The following is a 16,688-nucleotide window of genomic DNA, read 5'->3' as shown; positions in this document are numbered from 1 at the left end:
CTGCCTCCCATTTCCCTGTTGCTGGATCCTACTGTGTTAGGGTGTGTGTGGGATGAGTGTCAAGAGGCAGATGGGAAGACACGGGGCATGTGCCCTTGGGTCAGAGTGTGTTCCAGTCTGTTGAGCATGTCCCTGTGTGTCTGGTATAATGAGGGAGGAGTTCTAATCTCCCTGCTACTGATTTGCTGTGTGACCTTAGCAAGTCACTTACCCTCTCTGGGCCTTAGTTTCCTAGTTTTAAAAGAACCATTGCAAAAAACTGGGTCCCCCACTCAGTTTCCATACTAAAAGCCTGCAAATCTGTCCTTTTGTCTTACATATTGAGCGCTGGCATGTAAGGGTGTTGGTTTTTCTGTTTTTTTTTTTTTTTTTTTTGTGAGTGTGCAAGGCAGGTGGGGAGGGGTGCAGAGAGCCAGGGATTTGATGGATACTGTGTCTCCACTTGAGTATCCAGGATGTGTCAGAGCAACTAAAACAAAACGTTCCCCATTACCCAGATCCTCACCTAGAAAGCCACCCTGGCCGAGGGAGTAGGGTACTGGATTTGGGAAGAAACTTGACTTTAATCCACCCCTCCCTTTTGGGCCCGCATTCCTGAGCCCTTCGGTGGCACAAATGATGGATATTAATTGCAGTTAATAATTAATCCCTAAAGAACAGTGGGAGGCCCAGGCTCGGGTGGCGCCCAGACCCGTGCAGCCGGGACGCCTCCCTGACTCTGGCTTTCCCTGTCTGTGGGATCTAGGTGCCCGGCTTGTGAACCTCTAGACACGGGGAAGGGAGAGCAATGCAGGGTTGGGGAAGAAGAGGACCAGCCTCTATTTACCTGGAGAGCCCAGTGAATGGCCTCTCCTGGGTCCTCAGAGCCATCCTGGCAGAACTGGAAAATCCAGTTCACTGGCTTCCCCCTGCCATTCCCCCCTCCCCCCAAGCACTTGTTCTAAGGACTGAGTGGGGGGTAGCAGGGAAGCCTGGTAAGGAGAGGCTGGCCGGAGCCTCAGATATCTTCTGTCAGTGGGTGGAAGAAGTGAGGTGGCCGTGATGGGGACCAAGCTGCCCATCTTTCTCCTGCTGACTCTTCTGGGCAGCTCACACGGAGCAGGTGAGGGGTGGAAGTCTTGGCGAGAAGAGGCCCGAGGAGGGGGAGTGGTGCTCCTTGGTCTCTGAAAGATGGGGTCACCCCAGACCTGAGCATCCAGGGATTCCGGGGTGAACCCCTGCATGCAAAAGGATCTGGGAGGGCTTTTGGGGGTTGGAGGGAGAGGAACTGAGAGGGGGTGTGGAGCAGGAAGGGGTGCCCGCCTCTCTGAGGGAATCTGGCCCTGATTGTGGGGTCCTAAGCCATAACTTTGGGTCCCTAGGGCCGGGCATGACTTTGCAACTGAAACTGAAGGAGTCTTTCCTGGGAAATGTCTATGATTCCAGCTTCCTGGAATTGCTCGAGAAGGTAGTTTATTGGGAGGGGAAAGGTGGAGTGCATGAATTTGGTGTGCTTCTGAGTCTTTCTGAGCCACCCTGCTGTGGTCTGGCTGTCTCACGGGGGTGAGTGAGGTGCTCCCTAAACCTCAACCCCAAACCCTTTCTTTTCTCCAGCTCTGCTTCCTCTTCCATCTCCCGTCAGGGACCAACGTCACCCTCCATCGTGGAGGATCCCGACGCCATACCACCTGCAACGTCTGAGAGCAATTAAAGCCTTGCGCCCCCTTTGCGTGGGCATTTCGGCCCGGGTTGTCTGGGCAGGCCCTCAGTTTGCAACGCGTGGCAGTAAAAATGCTGAATTCAGTGACTTGACTTTGTGTCTGTGAGCATAGGGCTAGCTGGAAAAAGGAGTTGGCCCCCCAAGTCAGGGACTCCCCACTGTTACGCAGAGGTTTCCAGAATGGACCCTCCCTCAACACCAGTGTCAAAGGTCTGGAAGGAATCTGGGTAATTTACTGTTTGGGAGCACACACACTTGAGGATGAGGTCTTCAGAACATCTAGGATTAAAGGAAAGCAAACATTTATTGTATTTTTTTATTCCAGGGATAATTCTTCCCCATTTTGGTGCTTACAGCAACCTTAGCTGTGTGTAATAGGTATCATCATTCTATTTTACAGATGAGGAAATTAGGGCTTAGAGAGGATGTCACTTGTTTAAGGTCCATTAGGAATGGAGAGGTCAGGTTTGGACGCCTGCAGAGAAGGCACCAGACAAATGTCTTGGCTCAAGCAAGGTTTTACCTTCATCTCCCTTTGCTTGAACTTTGGGGCTGAGGTCACAGAGATGTGGATGGAACACACCAGGACATGGTCCCCCTGGCCCCAGGGACCAACACACTTCAGTTAGGGTGGAAGGTGGGGTGGGGGGCAGCTCAGGTGAGGGATGAGGGGTTCCACTCGACAATTCCTTGAGGGAGGATGGTCTGTCCTAGGCAAATGGTGGGGAAAAGGAGGTGGGGTTGACACACCTCACAGAGCATGCACTGGCCAACCTTCGGAACAGTCACATAGCTTAAATCTGGGTCCGTTTCTTATCCTCTCAGAGCTTCAATCTTTTGTTGTTGTTGTTGTCTGCAAAATGTGGTTAGTAAGGGTGCACAGATACAGTTCAGTGATTAGACTGCCTACCTTTCATGCAGGAGACCTGGGTTCGATTCCCAGACCATGCACCCCCTCCCGCCCAAAAAAAATGGAGTTAGTAATAGCACCTGCTTTGTAGGATTGTTGTGAGGACTGTGTGGCTAATGGACTTGAAAGCACATACCGCAATGCCTGTCCTATAGGAAGTGGGCATGGATGGCAAGTGTTATTAGGAGGGGAGCTCGACCCCAACACATAAGTTCTAGTCCCTTTAGGACTTCAGTCCTCCTTACTCTGCTTTCTTCTGAAGCCAGGCACTCATCTGACTCCCTCGAGATTATCTTTACTTCTCACCAGTGCTCTCAAAATGCAAGTGGGCAGCCCAGACTTGACCATTTGCGGGTATTGATGATTGCCTTCTATTTTCCACAATACTCTCCCTGGCTCACCCTCCTCACCACCCCCACTCCCACCCCCAATCAGCACCATGGAGTGGAGTGACGAGAGTTCACCATGAGCAGCACAGAAGATGCAGAAAAGTTGGAGAGTGAAGTTAAAAACATATATAACTCCTCCCAGCCACCTTTACAACTGTCCTGGCATAAGTAGCCTTGAGGAAAGGCAGCTGGGGGCTGCAAAGGAAACCAGTATTTCATGATTTACCTGCACCAGTGAGCAGATGTCACCCATGAGTCAGACATGTAGCCTGTAAACAAGTTGGAGGACTGATGTCTGAAGCTCCAAAAGGGCTGGAGGAGCAGACAGCTAGCTGCTCCTCAACCTGGCTCCTAGGTCTCATACACTGGGATCACCAGCAAATGATTTCCAATTCTTTTTACAAAAAATGTTCTTCCAAGACTCATGACAGGACAGTGCAGTGAAGAGAACTGTTTGGGGTTCCCTGGACCTGGGGATGGTAGAGACTGGTGCTATTCCCATAATAGACATTCTCTTCCTTTGGGAGTCATGTAAATTTTAGCTGAGCACATGGCTGTCTAACTGTTGTCTACTTTTCCTAGCCTTCCATGGAGCTCAGTGTGGCCATGTGATTAGGTTCTATCCAAGAGGGTGCAAGCAGAAAGGAAGCATGCAAACTTCCTTTAATATCCTTTAGAGGATATTAGAGGCAATATCCTCTAATGGAATGGAACTTCCATTTCAGAGGAAAAGAAAACCAGAATCCTTCCAATAGCTTACAAACTTCAAGACTCACTTTCCAACAGAACTTTCTGCAATGATGGAAGTGTTTTCATAACCTGTGACCAACATGATAGCCCCTAGCCACGTGTGGCTGAGGAAATGGAATTTTTAATTTTATTTCATTTTAATTAGTCAAGTGGCTACCATTTGGGACAGCCCTGAACCTTTCCTGTCCCTTACCTCGCTGACTTTGCTTCCCACTCTTCTCCCCTTCACTCTCTCGGCCTCCTGTGAACCCTCCAAGCATACTCCCACCTTGGTTTTACACTGGGTCTGCCTTTTACCTAGAATTCTCTTCTCCCAGACGTCCATATGGCTAATTCCTGCACCTCCCACAAGTCTTTGCTTAAACCTGACCTTTCTAGTGAGTGCTTCCCTAACCACCCTTGCCACCCAGACATAAACCTCATGCCCTTACCTTCTTTTACCTTTTTGCCACCATAGCACTATGACCTTCAAACATACTACAGTTTATTTCTGTCTCTTTCTGCCTCTTCCTGTTAGAATGAAAGCACCACAAGTGCAGAGAGCTTTGTCTGCTTCATTCACTCATGAATCCAGTGTCAGAACCTGTTCTTGAGCAGATGCTCAAGAAATGCTTGTTGGGTAGGGGGACAAGAAAAAGGAAAGTGCCACCCCCTTCTCTTTTTCCTTCTTCCCTTGGCGTGATAATGTAGACCTGGTGGTGGACACTGCAGCAGATCTTGGCTCCAGAGTTGGAAAGTGTGTCAGAATGGAAGAAAAATAAGATTAAAGGTTAATCTTACACTCTTAAGAGCAGCAAAAAGAAATTTTAGCTTGTCTAAGCAACTATTATATTTGAAGTTCTGTTACAGCTGCCAAAAAGAAACCACATCTCATTTAAGGGTTTGGGTCCAGCTCTTGAGTCCTTGGACAACCTACTTTCATTCTCCGAACACGTCCTCATCTCCAGAATGGAGCTCACACCCACCTCATTAGGTTCTTGGGAGGGTTAAATGGCCTTATATATTTAGTACCACAGAGGACCCAGCCTAAGATAGGTCCTCTGTAAATAAAAGCTACTCAGAGACGCTGAACAAAATGTGACTTGGGAGTGGAAGGGCTGGGCCCCTGAAATACAGTAAGATGAGACAAGGTGTGTGTGTGTGTGGGGGGGGGGGGGGTGGTAGTATGGGTGTCTGTGCACCTGAGAGTGTGGAACTCATCAAAGGCTATGTGGGCAGTGGGTCTCGGGCACACCCTGCAGCCCTGCAGTCCCTCAGTCCTGGGGCTCTAATAAGTACCCTGGGGATAAGCCAAGGAGCAGGGAGGCTTCTATTTGGAGTGAAGCAGAAAGGAAGGGCCTGCAGAAGTCGGGGCACTGTTAGTTAAGCTGGGAAAGAGGCAGAACCAGGGTCACTGTGTTCACACCCTACCCCACCACCAGAAAGCTCCCCCTTCCTCCAGAGAGGCAGGCTCATTTCCATGCTCACACCCGAGCAAAGAGGGTCCATCTCCTCTTTTCCTAGACTAAGCAATCAGGGAAGAACTGAGAAGTAAGAGGGGAAGAGGGGGTGAAAAGACCACATGCAGACGTGCTCCGGATAAAGCCTATCTATATTTCCTCATTCCTGAGCTTCCAGGGTGGGACTCCTTCTGAAGGAGGCCTGGGCAGGAATGTGAGCGTTCTGAGGATGCCTGCAGTCACTCCTGCCAAGCCAGGACGCTTGCAGTTACAAAATGAGGGAGGTGGACCCAAAAGTCTCTGAAGTGCCTCCCGCCCTGGTGGCTGATGTGTCTGTCTGTCCTTAAAGGCAGGTCTGGGAGGAAGGGAAACTGACAGGGATGGTAAGAGCTGGAGCTCATAGCTGCCTGGGGCTGGGAGACTCGTCCATCAGCTCCTGGAGGTGAGAGGCTGCCTTGTCCAGTTTTGATAATTCCATTTGGAGGACAGAAAGCTGGAGGAGGAGGAGAAGAAGATGAGGTCCAGGTACGAGGCCTGCCCCTGCACAGCCCACCTTCCCTTGGGGAGCTGGGCTTCCAGGGTAACCTTCCCCAAGCCCTCACCCTTTGCTGCCTCTGAGTCTCTGCCTCCCCCTCTGCTGGGTTCTGGGCTATGAGGCCATCAAGCTGCTTCTGTAACTTGTGTCTTCGGGCAGCAAGCAGAGGGAGATGGGTCTGGGGGTCTACCAGGCCCTGGGGCAGAACAGGGAGAGAAGACTCAGTTATCCACAGCCCACCCAACACCTCCCTCCTCCCCATTTCTCAGTCTCTTCCCTGTCTTTATAGCACCCGCCCCCTTCCCCTCCTCCCAGAATTTCCTCTCAATTCTTCCCCTTCTCCTTCAATCTTCTCTGGTCACCTGCAGCTCCATGTAGACCTGAAGCGTGTCACTGAATGGAACCTGGGCCCAGCCGGAAGGAGCTGCAACACCTGGGGGCAAGAGGCCCACAGCCCTACAGCGGCTCAGGGTGCCCAGGGGCTCCAGGAAGGCCTCAAAGAGACGCTGCTCTTCAGGCTCTGAGCTCTGCAGCAGCACTGGGGAGGGGCAGAGAGATCGTCAGTGCCGAGGCCTCAGATTCCACCTCCCTTTCCATCCTGGCTTCCTAACCTTGCCCCTCCAGGCTGCCCCCCTACCCTGCCAGCCCCTTGTTCCTGCAGGGACCCAGGTACCAGGGTCTCACCTTGGGGCCGGGCCCTGGTGAGCTGGTACATGGCACGGACAGCCCTCAGCACCTGCACAACCTCCTGGACGTGGGAGAAGCGGCGCTCCAGCTCCGGCTGGCGCCAGTGCTCCTGGGGATAGGGCACCCAGAGTTGGCAAAAAGGCTTCAGGGAAACTCACTATCAAAACTCTTCCGGCTCTGGCCCCTTCCACCCACTCCATCTCTTCAGGGATCTGTCCTCTCCTCAAGGAACGGAACACAGCAAAAAATGGGGGTGTCATTTAAGATTATAGATCATCAGAGCTTGCTCTGTGTTTAGTTGCTCTGACTGAAGATAGCAAACATAAGTTGCAATTAACAATGCATTATCCAAAACTCACAAAACCAAGTGTAAAAACATTTTTAAGTTAAACTTTAACTCTAAACTTTTTGGGTGACTCTATAGCACTTTCACTTCTTAAGTTATTAAAGCTTAAAACGGACCTGAGATTTCTAGGACACCCTGTAAGCTCATCTCACCCTCACCACAACCATGGCATGCTCTATTACCGTCTCTAATTTAAAGAAGAAGGAAACTGAGGCACGGGGACACAGCCAGGCGGTATCGGTCTAACAACAAAGTCCGTTTTCTTGGCCATTCCACTCTCTGGACCTCTAAGACCCCCATGTGATCCCAGCAATGCTGCAGTGACAACCCATCCTCCCACAGACACTGCAGTAACCGCCAACCTCGCTGGAAATGAACCTCTGCAGCAGACCCTTTTAAAAGACTGCTCCCCAGACCCCCGCCATGCTCCCACCCCAAGACGCCACGAACATGTGTGACTCACCAGGCTGCGAGCAGTGGGGTAGGGTGCAACGGAGATGCTGGGGGCACGGGGGCAACCCGGCCTGCTGGGCAGCCGCTGCCAAAGCTCTTCAGCTAGGAAGGGCATGAGTGGGGCAAGGAGGCGGAGACCAATGTCGGCACAGGAGAACAGAATCTGGGGTGGCCCTGGGGGGCGGGGAGAGTGCGAGAGCACCGGCTTCACTGCCTCCTGCAGGGAAGCCACGCGTCAGAGGACAGGGCCCCATGCCACCTCTCCCTCCACAAGGCCCCTCCCCATGGGGAACATTGGGGGAAGGGGCAGCTCTTGGGAGAGGGAGGGGCAGAAGCACGTTGCATCTCTGATACCATTGGCTGTCGCAGGACGGAAGCATGTAATAAAGGGACATCTAAGGCATGGTGCTCAGGTGGATGGGGAGACCGCCAGTGAAACATATGTGGTTTAGAAAGAAAAGCTTTGAGGTTATTGCTAATCAAAAGGGCCGTAGGGGAGGGTAAAAAAAGGGTTTTTTTTTAAAAGGTTGAAAAACAATGATTGAGATCAGTGATTCTCAAAGTTTGGCCCTGAGCCAGCACCAGCAGCAGCACCAGGTAGGAACCTGTCCACAGACCACTCTGCTCCTTCCCGGGTGTCTCACAGCCCGCAGTCGCAGAATTTCAAGGACTGGAACACCCTCCCATCTGCTTTCCTAACCCAGTTTGTCAGACTCACTATCCCTTCCTCCTGGTCTCCCCCCAGGTGACAAGCAGGCAACAGTGCATAGGGAAGAAGGGAATTGAGACTGCCTCTTTTGAGAGGACAATCAGAGACTTCCTGGGGAAACAGAGGCAGGCCTGCAGGAGTGGAGATGCCCGGTGCTGCCCCCTGGCTCACTCACCAGGTAGACGTCGCAGAGGTTGTGGAGCCAGAAGCGGTACAGGGCGTGGGTGACGAGCGAGAGCTCCCGGGCGAGGAAGGCCTGCTCGCACTCCAGCATGGTCAGGGCCAGGCGGCTCAGGATCCAGGAGTCCACAGGGGATGATGGGGACAACTGTGGGCAGCAGGGGGTTCAGGACTGGGTGGCTCAGTCCCCAACCCCCTGCCTCCTTTCCTTCTAGACACTACCCACGTTTTCCCAGACCTCTGACCCTTGCCACGACAAGCACCTCTTCTTTCTGTCTCACCTCCTCAGCAGGCTGGGGTATGAATTTCTCCCCTAGGGCACCAAGAATAAAGCGCAGAGCATTCCAGATCTTGTTGCAGAAATGTCGGGAGCTCAGGACCTCGGAGACTGATAGGTTCAGGTTGCCTCCTGGGAGGAGAAACAGGTGAGTATGCAGGTGGCAACAGCAGCAGCCCAGAAAGACCTGGGCCATCCCCTGCCCCTTCTCCATAGGGACCTGCTTGCCCTCTCCACACCCAGGGCTTACCCTGGGCTCCATGGGAGCACAGTGTGAATCTCAGGGCATCTGTCCCACACTCAGGGATCCCATGAGGGAAGTCCTTTCTCTGCGACCAGAGAGGGAGAACAGGGCTGTCAGACGTCCATGAGGGTGCAGGCCAGAAGCGTGAGTTGTGGAGGAAATGGGTGGTCTCCGGGGCTGGACGGAACCTGACCACTCACCTGTGCTGCAGCTGCAACTGCCAACTCTGCGGGGTCCAAATTCCCATCTCTTAGCTTCTCCTGAAGCACCTAGAAATGTGGGGAGTAATCCATGGGCCTATCTCCAGCCCTAACGAGGGTCATGCCACTGCCCCCCACACTCCCTCCCTCCCCACCGGCTCCTCTCCCTGGGTTCCCTTCTCTCCCCCAAAGCCCACCCTTCACCCAGGGTCTTCTTCCTGACCTGTAGCTCCACCCCACGGATGATGTCCCGTGGGTCCAGCACATTCCCCAGGGACTTGCTCATCTTGCGGCCCTGCCTGTCCCGAACCATGGAGTGAAGAAGCACCTGGGGCACGGAGAGAGTCAGCAGAGGAGGGATCAGACAGCCCTTCCTTGGAGAGTCCCTTGGCATCTCTAGCCTCCGCACTTTAGGGGCTAAGGTGAAAAAGGAATCAGGAAAAAGAAATTGGGAACTTGGAAAACACTGCCTTAAGGGTTAGAAGAAGGGAGGGTATGGTCTGGGGAAACTGGGGAGTCACAGAAAGGGGAGGGTGTAGAAGGGCGGTTACCTTGGTGAACGGGAGCTGCCCTGTGAGCTGGGTCCCCAGCATGACCATGCGGCCAACCCAGAACAGCAAGAGGTCGCTGCCTGTTTCCAGAAGTGATAGTGGGTAGAAACGAGCCAGGTCTGGGGTCTAGGAGGAAAGAGATGCGTGTAAGAGGCTCAAGGCCCTGGTCCTCCAGCTCTTCTTAAGGCTTTCCAGGGCACCCAGCACCCACTTTATCATCCCCACTTTCACAGGCTCTTCCCCTCTCAACCCACCTCACCTTGTGGGGCCAGCCCAGAGCAGAGAAGGGGAACAGGGCCGAAGAGAACCACGTATCCAGGACATCAGGGTCTGGGAAACAGAAAAAGAAATGGGGACAACCGAATGGGCTTCTACAACCTCAGCAACTGCTCCCACCCTTCCAGCCCCACTTCAACCCCCATCAACCAGAAGTCTGACCGCTGGCCCCATCCCCAGCTTTCTCCATCTCAGTATCTGCTCCCCTCAAAGACCCCACCCTCTCCACTAAGGCGCCTGTACTTACCCCTCTCCAGGGTCAGCTCCGACCCCGGCCTCCCTGTCAGTTCAGCAGCTACCTCCCTGGCCTCAGTCTCCGACCTCCCAACTACCCAACGGTCCTCCTTATTGCCCTGGAAAGAATGGAGTGGGAGAGAGGGCGGGGAAGAATGATGACCACCGACAGGTGTAAAGCATCACTCAGCTGTCATGCTCTCTGTGTGGTCCTTGGACAGCTGGTCTTGGGGGTAAGAGGAAAGAACTCGGGTTCTAGGAGCTCTTGTCGCCCAGCAGGCTCCGTGACTAAGCCCTTGAAGCAGGTGAATAAGGCAGGGAGCTGGGACTGGCCCTGGAAGCCCTTTGACTCCCAGGATAAGACTGTGCCATGTCCCACACTCCCACCAGTTTCCTCCTACGAACCTTCGCATGGTCCTCTTTCACCAGGTAGGCTGGAATCTGATGGCCCCACCACAGCTGCCGGGAGACACACCAGTCCCTGCCAAGCAGATACGAGTGACTTCTCAGCCTCAGCAGGGTGCACCCCTTTCCAGGTCCATGGGGGCGCCCCTTACCCTTACCCGATGTGGGAAAACCAGTGTTGCCAGTTCTTCTGGTGGAAGGATGGACTGAGCTCCAGGGCCCCCGACTCCACAGCCTAGAGAGGAAAGGGCCTTGCGACAATGCCTCCTTTCCTGCACTTGTACTTCTCCAGGATGGAGCAGTACAGAGGTGCTTTTCAGACTCAGAAAGGACCTCCCAAATCCTCAGCAAAGATCCCAGGCTTGAGTGAGGGGATGAGCCTTCCTCCCACACAGTTTTCCTCTCAATTACCCCAGGTAGTGAGATCTTTGGGGCAGGAGATCCTCCAGCCTTGTTTCTTCATTCCAGTTCTCAGGGAAGCCCCCCATGCCCCCACCCCAGCCCAGGTCCTTCCTCGCACTGCAGCCTCACCTTGGCAGCTCGGTCCCCCATCTCCCGACAGCGGACAAACCACTGGCTCTTCAGTAAATATTCCACCACGTCCCCGGAACGACTGAAAGGGCAGCAAAGGTTAGTCTGTTGCTCCTTTGCCCTATGCCTATCTCTCAAGAACACGGGACCCCATGTGTCGGGGCCTCAGTAGGGATATAGCTTGTGTTCTAATTGGGGCTACAGAGCCCCTGCTACTGTCAGTCTTCATCCACTGTTAGGTGAAGGCATCAAGGTGTGATTACCTGCAGAGAGGCAGCACCATGGGGTGGCTCTGCAGGCCCCGGAACAGCCCCTTCTCCCTCAGTGCACAGAGAATCTTTTCCCGAGCCACAAATCGGTGAAGACCCTGGGGAAAAAAGTGGCAATACTAAAGGTGAGAGGCCTCTAAAAAACAAGCAAATGGAGAGAAAGGTGTCCCAAAAGATGGGGTGATTCTGTGCCTGCTATCACCTGCAGCCAGTCCCCACAGAGGGAGGTCATGGTCCCATCCTCGGCGATGACACTCAGGGGGCTCAAGCCGTGTCGGGCGCCCATTTCCACATCAGCAGGACTGTGGGCTGGTGTCACCTTCACTGCCCCTGGGGACGTAGAACCACAGTGAGCGCGTAACCTTGACCTTGACTTTTCCTTTCCCAGTGTATGGCCACTGCCTATGCCTCCCCATCCTTCCCAGACTATGCCTCCTCTCCTTCCCCACCACTCATTCAGACTACCCTCCACGAGGATTTACCCCCACCACTTCCTTCTTCCTTCTCCTCTCCCCCAGAAGCCCCTGGCTCTCTCTCTATCCCGTCCCTCCACTCACCTGTGCCCACATGTGGCTGAACAGCAGGGTCTGTGATGAGAGGGAGAAGCTGTCCCGTCAAGGGGTGGCGAAGCCGTCGCCCATGGAGATGCTGAAGGGAGGGGAGAGAAATCAGGGACAAGCACATGTCGGGGCAGGGGGAAGGTTTGGGCTGGGGCATGGGAGCACTGGAAGTAAGGGGGTGAAGGGCCAGATGGTAAAGAAAGACAGTAGGAGTCAGCAAACTTTTCCTTAAAGAGCCAGAGGGTAAATATTTAACATCTTGTGGGCCTAGAGGCAAATTTAGTCTCTGTCACAATGACTCTAGGCTGCCACTGTGGCAGAGTCAGGCCAAGTGGTTGTGGCTGACACTTGAGTGAATGAGTGTGGCTCACCCAAAGTAGACGGTGGGCTGGATGTGACCCGTGGGCCACAGTTTTCAAGCCCTGAACTTGACCACCTTATGTGCTGCCCTTCTATAGGTAATCCTATCTTAGCGCCTTCATCTAGCAACGGATGAAGCGTAAGATTGCCAGTAGAGAAAAAATGTAATACTACAAAGAGAAGGGAGCAGAATCAGAGCCCCTGGAGGTTGGAGATGAGAAGAGCAATCTTGGGAAAAGAAAGAAGTAGAAAAGAAGGAGTCACCATTCTAACAGGAAAGAACACGAGGTCCTATGGCAGGAAAGCAGGGTGGTGGGGCACGCAGGTTTTTCTTACTATGTATCGGGAGTCGTCAGGATGGACGGCCACAGCCACGTCTCCAGGCAACGTCTCTGGCCTCGTGGTTCCTACCACAACCTCTGCTTCTGAAGACAAATGTTCAAGCACTTAGAGCTGGTCATTGCCCCGTCCCTCACTCCCCACAGAGCTGAAGTCAGTAAGGAAGAGGGAGAGGAGAGGACAGTCAAGGTTGAACAGGCCCCCAGGGATCACTAGAGTCATTTATCAGGACCAGTATCCACAGGAGCCCAGGGTTTCCTTCTTAGCCAGTGACAAGAGGCCTGAGAATATATCTGGGTGAAGGAAACCCTCAACAGCCGAGTGGGAGAAATGGGGAGAGACTAAAAGCACTTAAGAGTCCTTATCTGGTACCAGAGGACCCCAGGGAATTATCCTGATCATGAATGTTGTGCAGTCCCCAGGGCAGAACCAGCCTCTCCCACAAGAAACGTCCTCTGACTGTTCCAGCTCATTTATCTGTCCCTTCTCTGGACTCGTAAAAACACTGTTCAGACCACACTTTAGAACTGGTCTTCTGTTTCCCCTGGATAGCAGACCCCTGCAGAATTAGACTCAGTTCCTGGAGAGCAGTCACCATGCACACCTCTCTTACCTCTCCCAGAATACTCAGAAGTGCTCCAAAGAACACAAACACCACAGAGGCAGCTTATGCACTTTCCCAGCAGATCACCAGAGACAATCCGGTGGTTCCCACCAGCCTGACATGGGTCGGAGTGAGAGGTAAGTGGCCCACACTCACCAGGGTCTCCATCCACAGGGAAAGCAACAGAAATGAGGAAGCCGAAAGACACAGGGGTAGGGCAGCCAGGCAATCGGAGCTCCGTGCGGCCAGGCAGGGGCCGGTTCTCCACCTGGAGGTGTCAGGAAGCCACGTGAGAGAGCAGCCTTTCTGCAAGGCTTCCACCCAGGCTTCCCACTTCCACTCACCCCTCTACCCTGGCCTTCCTGCATTTTGTCTAAGAGCCATTCAAAGATTCTGGTGCTGCCTCTCTCTTTCTCCCTTCACCAAATTCTCATGCAGTGATAGTTACAGTAAAATATTCACCAAGCATTTAAACTACAGTGTTCTTATTTGAGCCTCACAACACCCCCATGATGTAAGCATTTCCATTATGTCTAATTCACAAACTGAAGAAACTGAGGCTTAAAGAGGCCAACAAATCTGCCAGAAGTCACACTCTGTTAAGCGGCAGGACTCACCTTTGAACATGCGCTGCCTGGCTCCAGAGGATGCGCTCTGAACCACCTTACCTTCCTGCCTCAGAGTTCCCACAGACCTGTTTCTCCTCTTCCCCCACCTCACCTCAATATCCGAGATGGCTGATCTTAAAGAGCATGACCAGTTGACGAGCTGCCGGTTCCGGTACAACAGCCCTGCCTCGTAGAGTCGCACAAAAGCTTCAGTCACAGCCACTGAGGAGCCCTAGAATGACCTAAGCGTTCACATCCACAGCCCCTTCACAGCCCTTCACCCACAGGCTTGCCCACACTCTCGCCTGCAGAAATCTCTAAACGCCACCCACACCCCAACACCCGCAGGGACCAAAGCATCAAATGCTTACAGCATCCATGGTAAAACACTCTCGGTCCCAGTCCAAGGAGGCCCCCAGAGCTCGGAGCTGCTCACAGATCTCTCCACCTTTCCTGTTCCCAGAGAGAATACTTGTCAGCAAACACGTCCCAAGCAGCTGCTACGTACCAGGCCCAGCAATGCTGGGGGCTGGAGGGAAATAAAAAGTAGGTCTGGCATGGACCCAGCCTCTAGAAGCTATTGGAGACAAACACAAGACCTAGTAAGGAGCCTTCTATGATACTAAAACAAGCATAAAGTTCTACAATAACAGAGGAGGGGGCAGCCAATATGTGTGAAATCTAAGGAAGTTTCATAGAAAAGATGGCATTTGGTAACAGACTTGGAAGAATAAAAGTGATTTCAACAGATGGAAAGTGGGAATGGGTAAGTGGGAGGGTTGGTAAAATCTACACAAGGTAAAATGGGATAAGTAGAAGAAAAAGAAAAAAATTTAAAAGCATATGTATATATATATTTATATATTGTATATATATGCACACACATATATAGGTACATAAACACACATACATAATGGCTGGAGAATCTCAGCAAGTGCTAAGGGGCCTCAGACCTTATGTTTCTAAGGGATGTTAGGACTGGGGTTGGGAGAGCCACAGACTACAAGTTAGGAAAGAAAGTAGCTGAGGACCCAAGCCTCAAATATCTCAGCCCCCTCCATTCCTTCCCATCCCACTTACTCTTCCTTCCACTTCCACACCTCCCTAAGGAAGTCTTCCCGGCTCAGATCGTATCTCCTCATCCCCTGCTCCTTCCACAGCTGTTTCTCAACCACAGCCTACATTAGAATTAGGGGGCAAATGAACAGAGAACCAGGTTGCTTTGGAGAAACTCTTTTTTACACAAGAAAAGAAGGAAATCTCTTTTACACAAGAAAAGAAAAAGGTAGCAAAAGACATACTTGCGTGGCGATGCCCGCGTGATCTGAACCAGGGACCCATAGCACCTGATCCCCACGCATCCGATGCCTGCAACAGAAGCCCCCCCACATGAGTGCCCAAGCTTACATGTTTATCCTCACTTTTTTCCTACTTTCTACTTGCCTTCCAAGAACTCAAGAAGCCCCCAGCCCCTCTCACCAGCGCACAAGGACATCCTGTATGGCCACTGTGAGTGCATGGCCGATGTGCAGGGAGCCGGTGACATTAGGGGGTGGGATACACATTGAAAAGGTCTCTCCTGTGGCCTGTGGCAGCCGGGCCTAAAAGAAGTCAAAGGGCAGGAAAGGATTGGATGTTACCTGAGGGAACAGCACCCCCTGGCGTCCTCAAGGCAGAAAGAACTAAGGGAAGAACTGTCCTGCAAATGGGGGCAGTGGTGGGGGTGGGGGGTTGAAACTGCCAAGAGAAAGCTTCGGAGATGCTAAGGGCAGAAGATAAGCTCGTCTTTTCTGGACCAAGCTCTGCAATGTGGCTGTAAGGTCCAGATTCTGAAAGTCAGCTGTGCCCACCAACCTTACAGGCCACTCTGTCCTGGGAACAGTTTAGAACCCCTCCCTCCCACGTACTGACCTGATATTCTGGTTTGAAGAAGCCCTCTCGTACCCACCAGGGGTACCAGGCAGCCTCAACATATTGGGGGCTATACGCAGGAGGCAGCGACCCCGATACATCTGTGGAGACAGAGAAGAGCTCTACTAATTACCAAACCTTATCCCATGCTGCATTTAAACAGACAAATAGCAACAAGTGTGTAAATGAAAAAGCCTTCAAAGTTCCCCAGTTACCTTTCCTTTCACCGCGTTCTGTAGGGATTTCATACAATATTCTCTCCTTAGGAGTCCAGGCCTTACTAGATTCTGCAGGAGACTGGGGAAAGAGAGAGACTGAAGGAGGGTTTGCAATTCCCAGCATATCGCAGCCATCTCCCCCAGCCTCCCCAAGTCTTCTCAGAGACCCACATTGCAAGCTGTCTGACCCCTAACCTTGCTCTTCCTGATTATCCCAGCCTCCAGGGCCGCCTGCTTCTCTCGCAGGCGCTTCTGCTTTGCTTCATGGTTCCTCCGGGAGATGGGGGATCCATGGGGCTCCGGCTGGGTTGAAAGGGCATGGGACCTGGAGAGGCCCCACGAAGGCCTCAGCCCCCAAAGTGGTGGTCGAAAAGAAGCCAGAGACAAATGAGGCATCAGGAGTGCTTGGAAACGGGTCAAGATCTGTTTCAGACAGAATGTACATCAGGAAGACATGTTGTCTCTTCCTATTCTCTCCTCTTTAGCCCTTCTTCCTAGAAGCACTGCCCTGTGGTTACTCTAAATATCCGTTCTCTCCTACACAAACCCTTCCTCTAGGAGTTTAGTATTGACAGGGACAGTACCCAGAAATCATGGAGACGAGGTATGCTTTGGTGCAGAGTCGGAGACTTTGGCCCTCAACCCATGCATCTACGACACGGAGGTGACCGACAACACCTGAGGGGGCGGAATTCAGATATGACTGACATTGGCATGCCCGAGAGCCGGCGAGGAGTCCCGCCAGGGTCAGTGCGATCTTCGTACGCCAGGCCCCGAGCCTTCTCACCCATTCCACCGCGCGGCCCCGATCCCCGCAGCGCCCCCCACTCCCGTAAGCCGCCCCGGCGCACTCTCACCCGCCGGCCGTAGGCCCTGACAGCGCCGGTGCCCGCCGCGCGCGGTAACGTGACCAGCGATCAGCGCGGGGCCTCGAGGTGGGTCCTCAATCCCGCGCATGCGCAGCAGCCGGCCTCGTCCCTCCCCTCCCCTCCCGCGGCCCAATG

At 53.0% G+C, this 16,688-nt stretch overlaps 2 protein-coding genes and 1 long non-coding RNA gene across 9 annotated transcripts; 2 read left to right on the top strand and 1 right to left on the bottom strand.

Annotated features, from left to right (window-relative positions):
- The first annotated feature begins 813 nt into the window (after window positions 1-813).
- On the top strand, window positions 814-1,783 carry SFTA2 (surfactant associated 2). Its single transcript, XM_077161259.1, has 3 exons — window positions 814-1,102; window positions 1,362-1,447; window positions 1,594-1,783. The coding sequence occupies exons 1-3, from the start codon at window positions 1,042-1,044 to the stop codon at window positions 1,678-1,680; spliced, it is 234 nt and encodes a 77-aa protein (XP_077017374.1). The 5' UTR covers window positions 814-1,041; the 3' UTR covers window positions 1,681-1,783.
- Window positions 1,784-4,901: 3,118 nt separating this feature from the next.
- Window positions 4,902-13,460, top strand: LOC143684363 (uncharacterized). Of its 5 annotated transcripts, none has more exons than XR_013176010.1 (6): window positions 4,902-5,712; window positions 6,091-7,236; window positions 7,735-7,805; window positions 7,954-10,914; window positions 11,055-11,209; window positions 13,122-13,460. It is a non-coding gene; the product is annotated as an uncharacterized LOC143684363 (long non-coding RNA). The 5 variants fall into 5 exon arrangements; XR_013176009.1 differs by having other exon boundaries at window positions 7,735-8,095; window positions 8,415-10,914; XR_013176007.1 differs by having other exon boundaries at window positions 7,735-10,415; window positions 10,786-10,914.
- VARS2 (valyl-tRNA synthetase 2, mitochondrial) lies at window positions 5,322-16,635 on the bottom strand. 3 transcript variants are annotated; one of them, XM_077161254.1, is made up of 31 exons: window positions 16,542-16,624; window positions 16,269-16,362; window positions 15,880-16,107; window positions 15,682-15,763; window positions 15,467-15,567; window positions 15,035-15,156; window positions 14,857-14,923; window positions 14,636-14,733; window positions 13,927-14,008; window positions 13,668-13,787; window positions 13,104-13,215; window positions 12,341-12,429; window positions 11,642-11,732; window positions 11,287-11,414; window positions 11,079-11,182; window positions 10,816-10,897; window positions 10,443-10,519; window positions 10,285-10,360; window positions 9,893-9,998; window positions 9,629-9,699; window positions 9,370-9,495; window positions 9,042-9,146; window positions 8,819-8,887; window positions 8,625-8,703; window positions 8,379-8,506; window positions 8,093-8,245; window positions 7,219-7,425; window positions 6,407-6,518; window positions 6,085-6,260; window positions 5,790-5,918; window positions 5,322-5,680 (listed from the first exon to the last, which is right to left on the bottom strand). In XM_077161254.1, exons 3-31 carry the CDS (start codon window positions 16,078-16,080, stop codon window positions 5,585-5,587), a joined length of 3,189 nt encoding a protein of 1,062 aa, XP_077017369.1. In that variant the 5' UTR covers window positions 16,081-16,107; window positions 16,269-16,362; window positions 16,542-16,624; the 3' UTR covers window positions 5,322-5,584. The 3 variants fall into 3 exon arrangements, with proteins under 3 accessions (XP_077017369.1, XP_077017370.1, XP_077017368.1); XM_077161255.1 differs by lacking the exon at window positions 16,542-16,624 and adding an exon at window positions 16,472-16,486; XM_077161253.1 differs by lacking the exon at window positions 16,269-16,362 and having other exon boundaries at window positions 16,542-16,635.
- Between the last annotated feature and the right edge of the window lie 53 nt (window positions 16,636-16,688).

The sequence above is a fragment of the Tamandua tetradactyla genome, chromosome 5 (genome assembly GCF_023851605.1).
Source record: "Tamandua tetradactyla isolate mTamTet1 chromosome 5, mTamTet1.pri, whole genome shotgun sequence".
In the NCBI taxonomy this organism is placed as follows: domain Eukaryota; kingdom Metazoa; phylum Chordata; class Mammalia; order Pilosa; family Myrmecophagidae; genus Tamandua; species Tamandua tetradactyla.
Note: the sequence above shows the minus strand (reverse complement) of the source record. Positions and strands in the feature narration are given on the sequence as shown.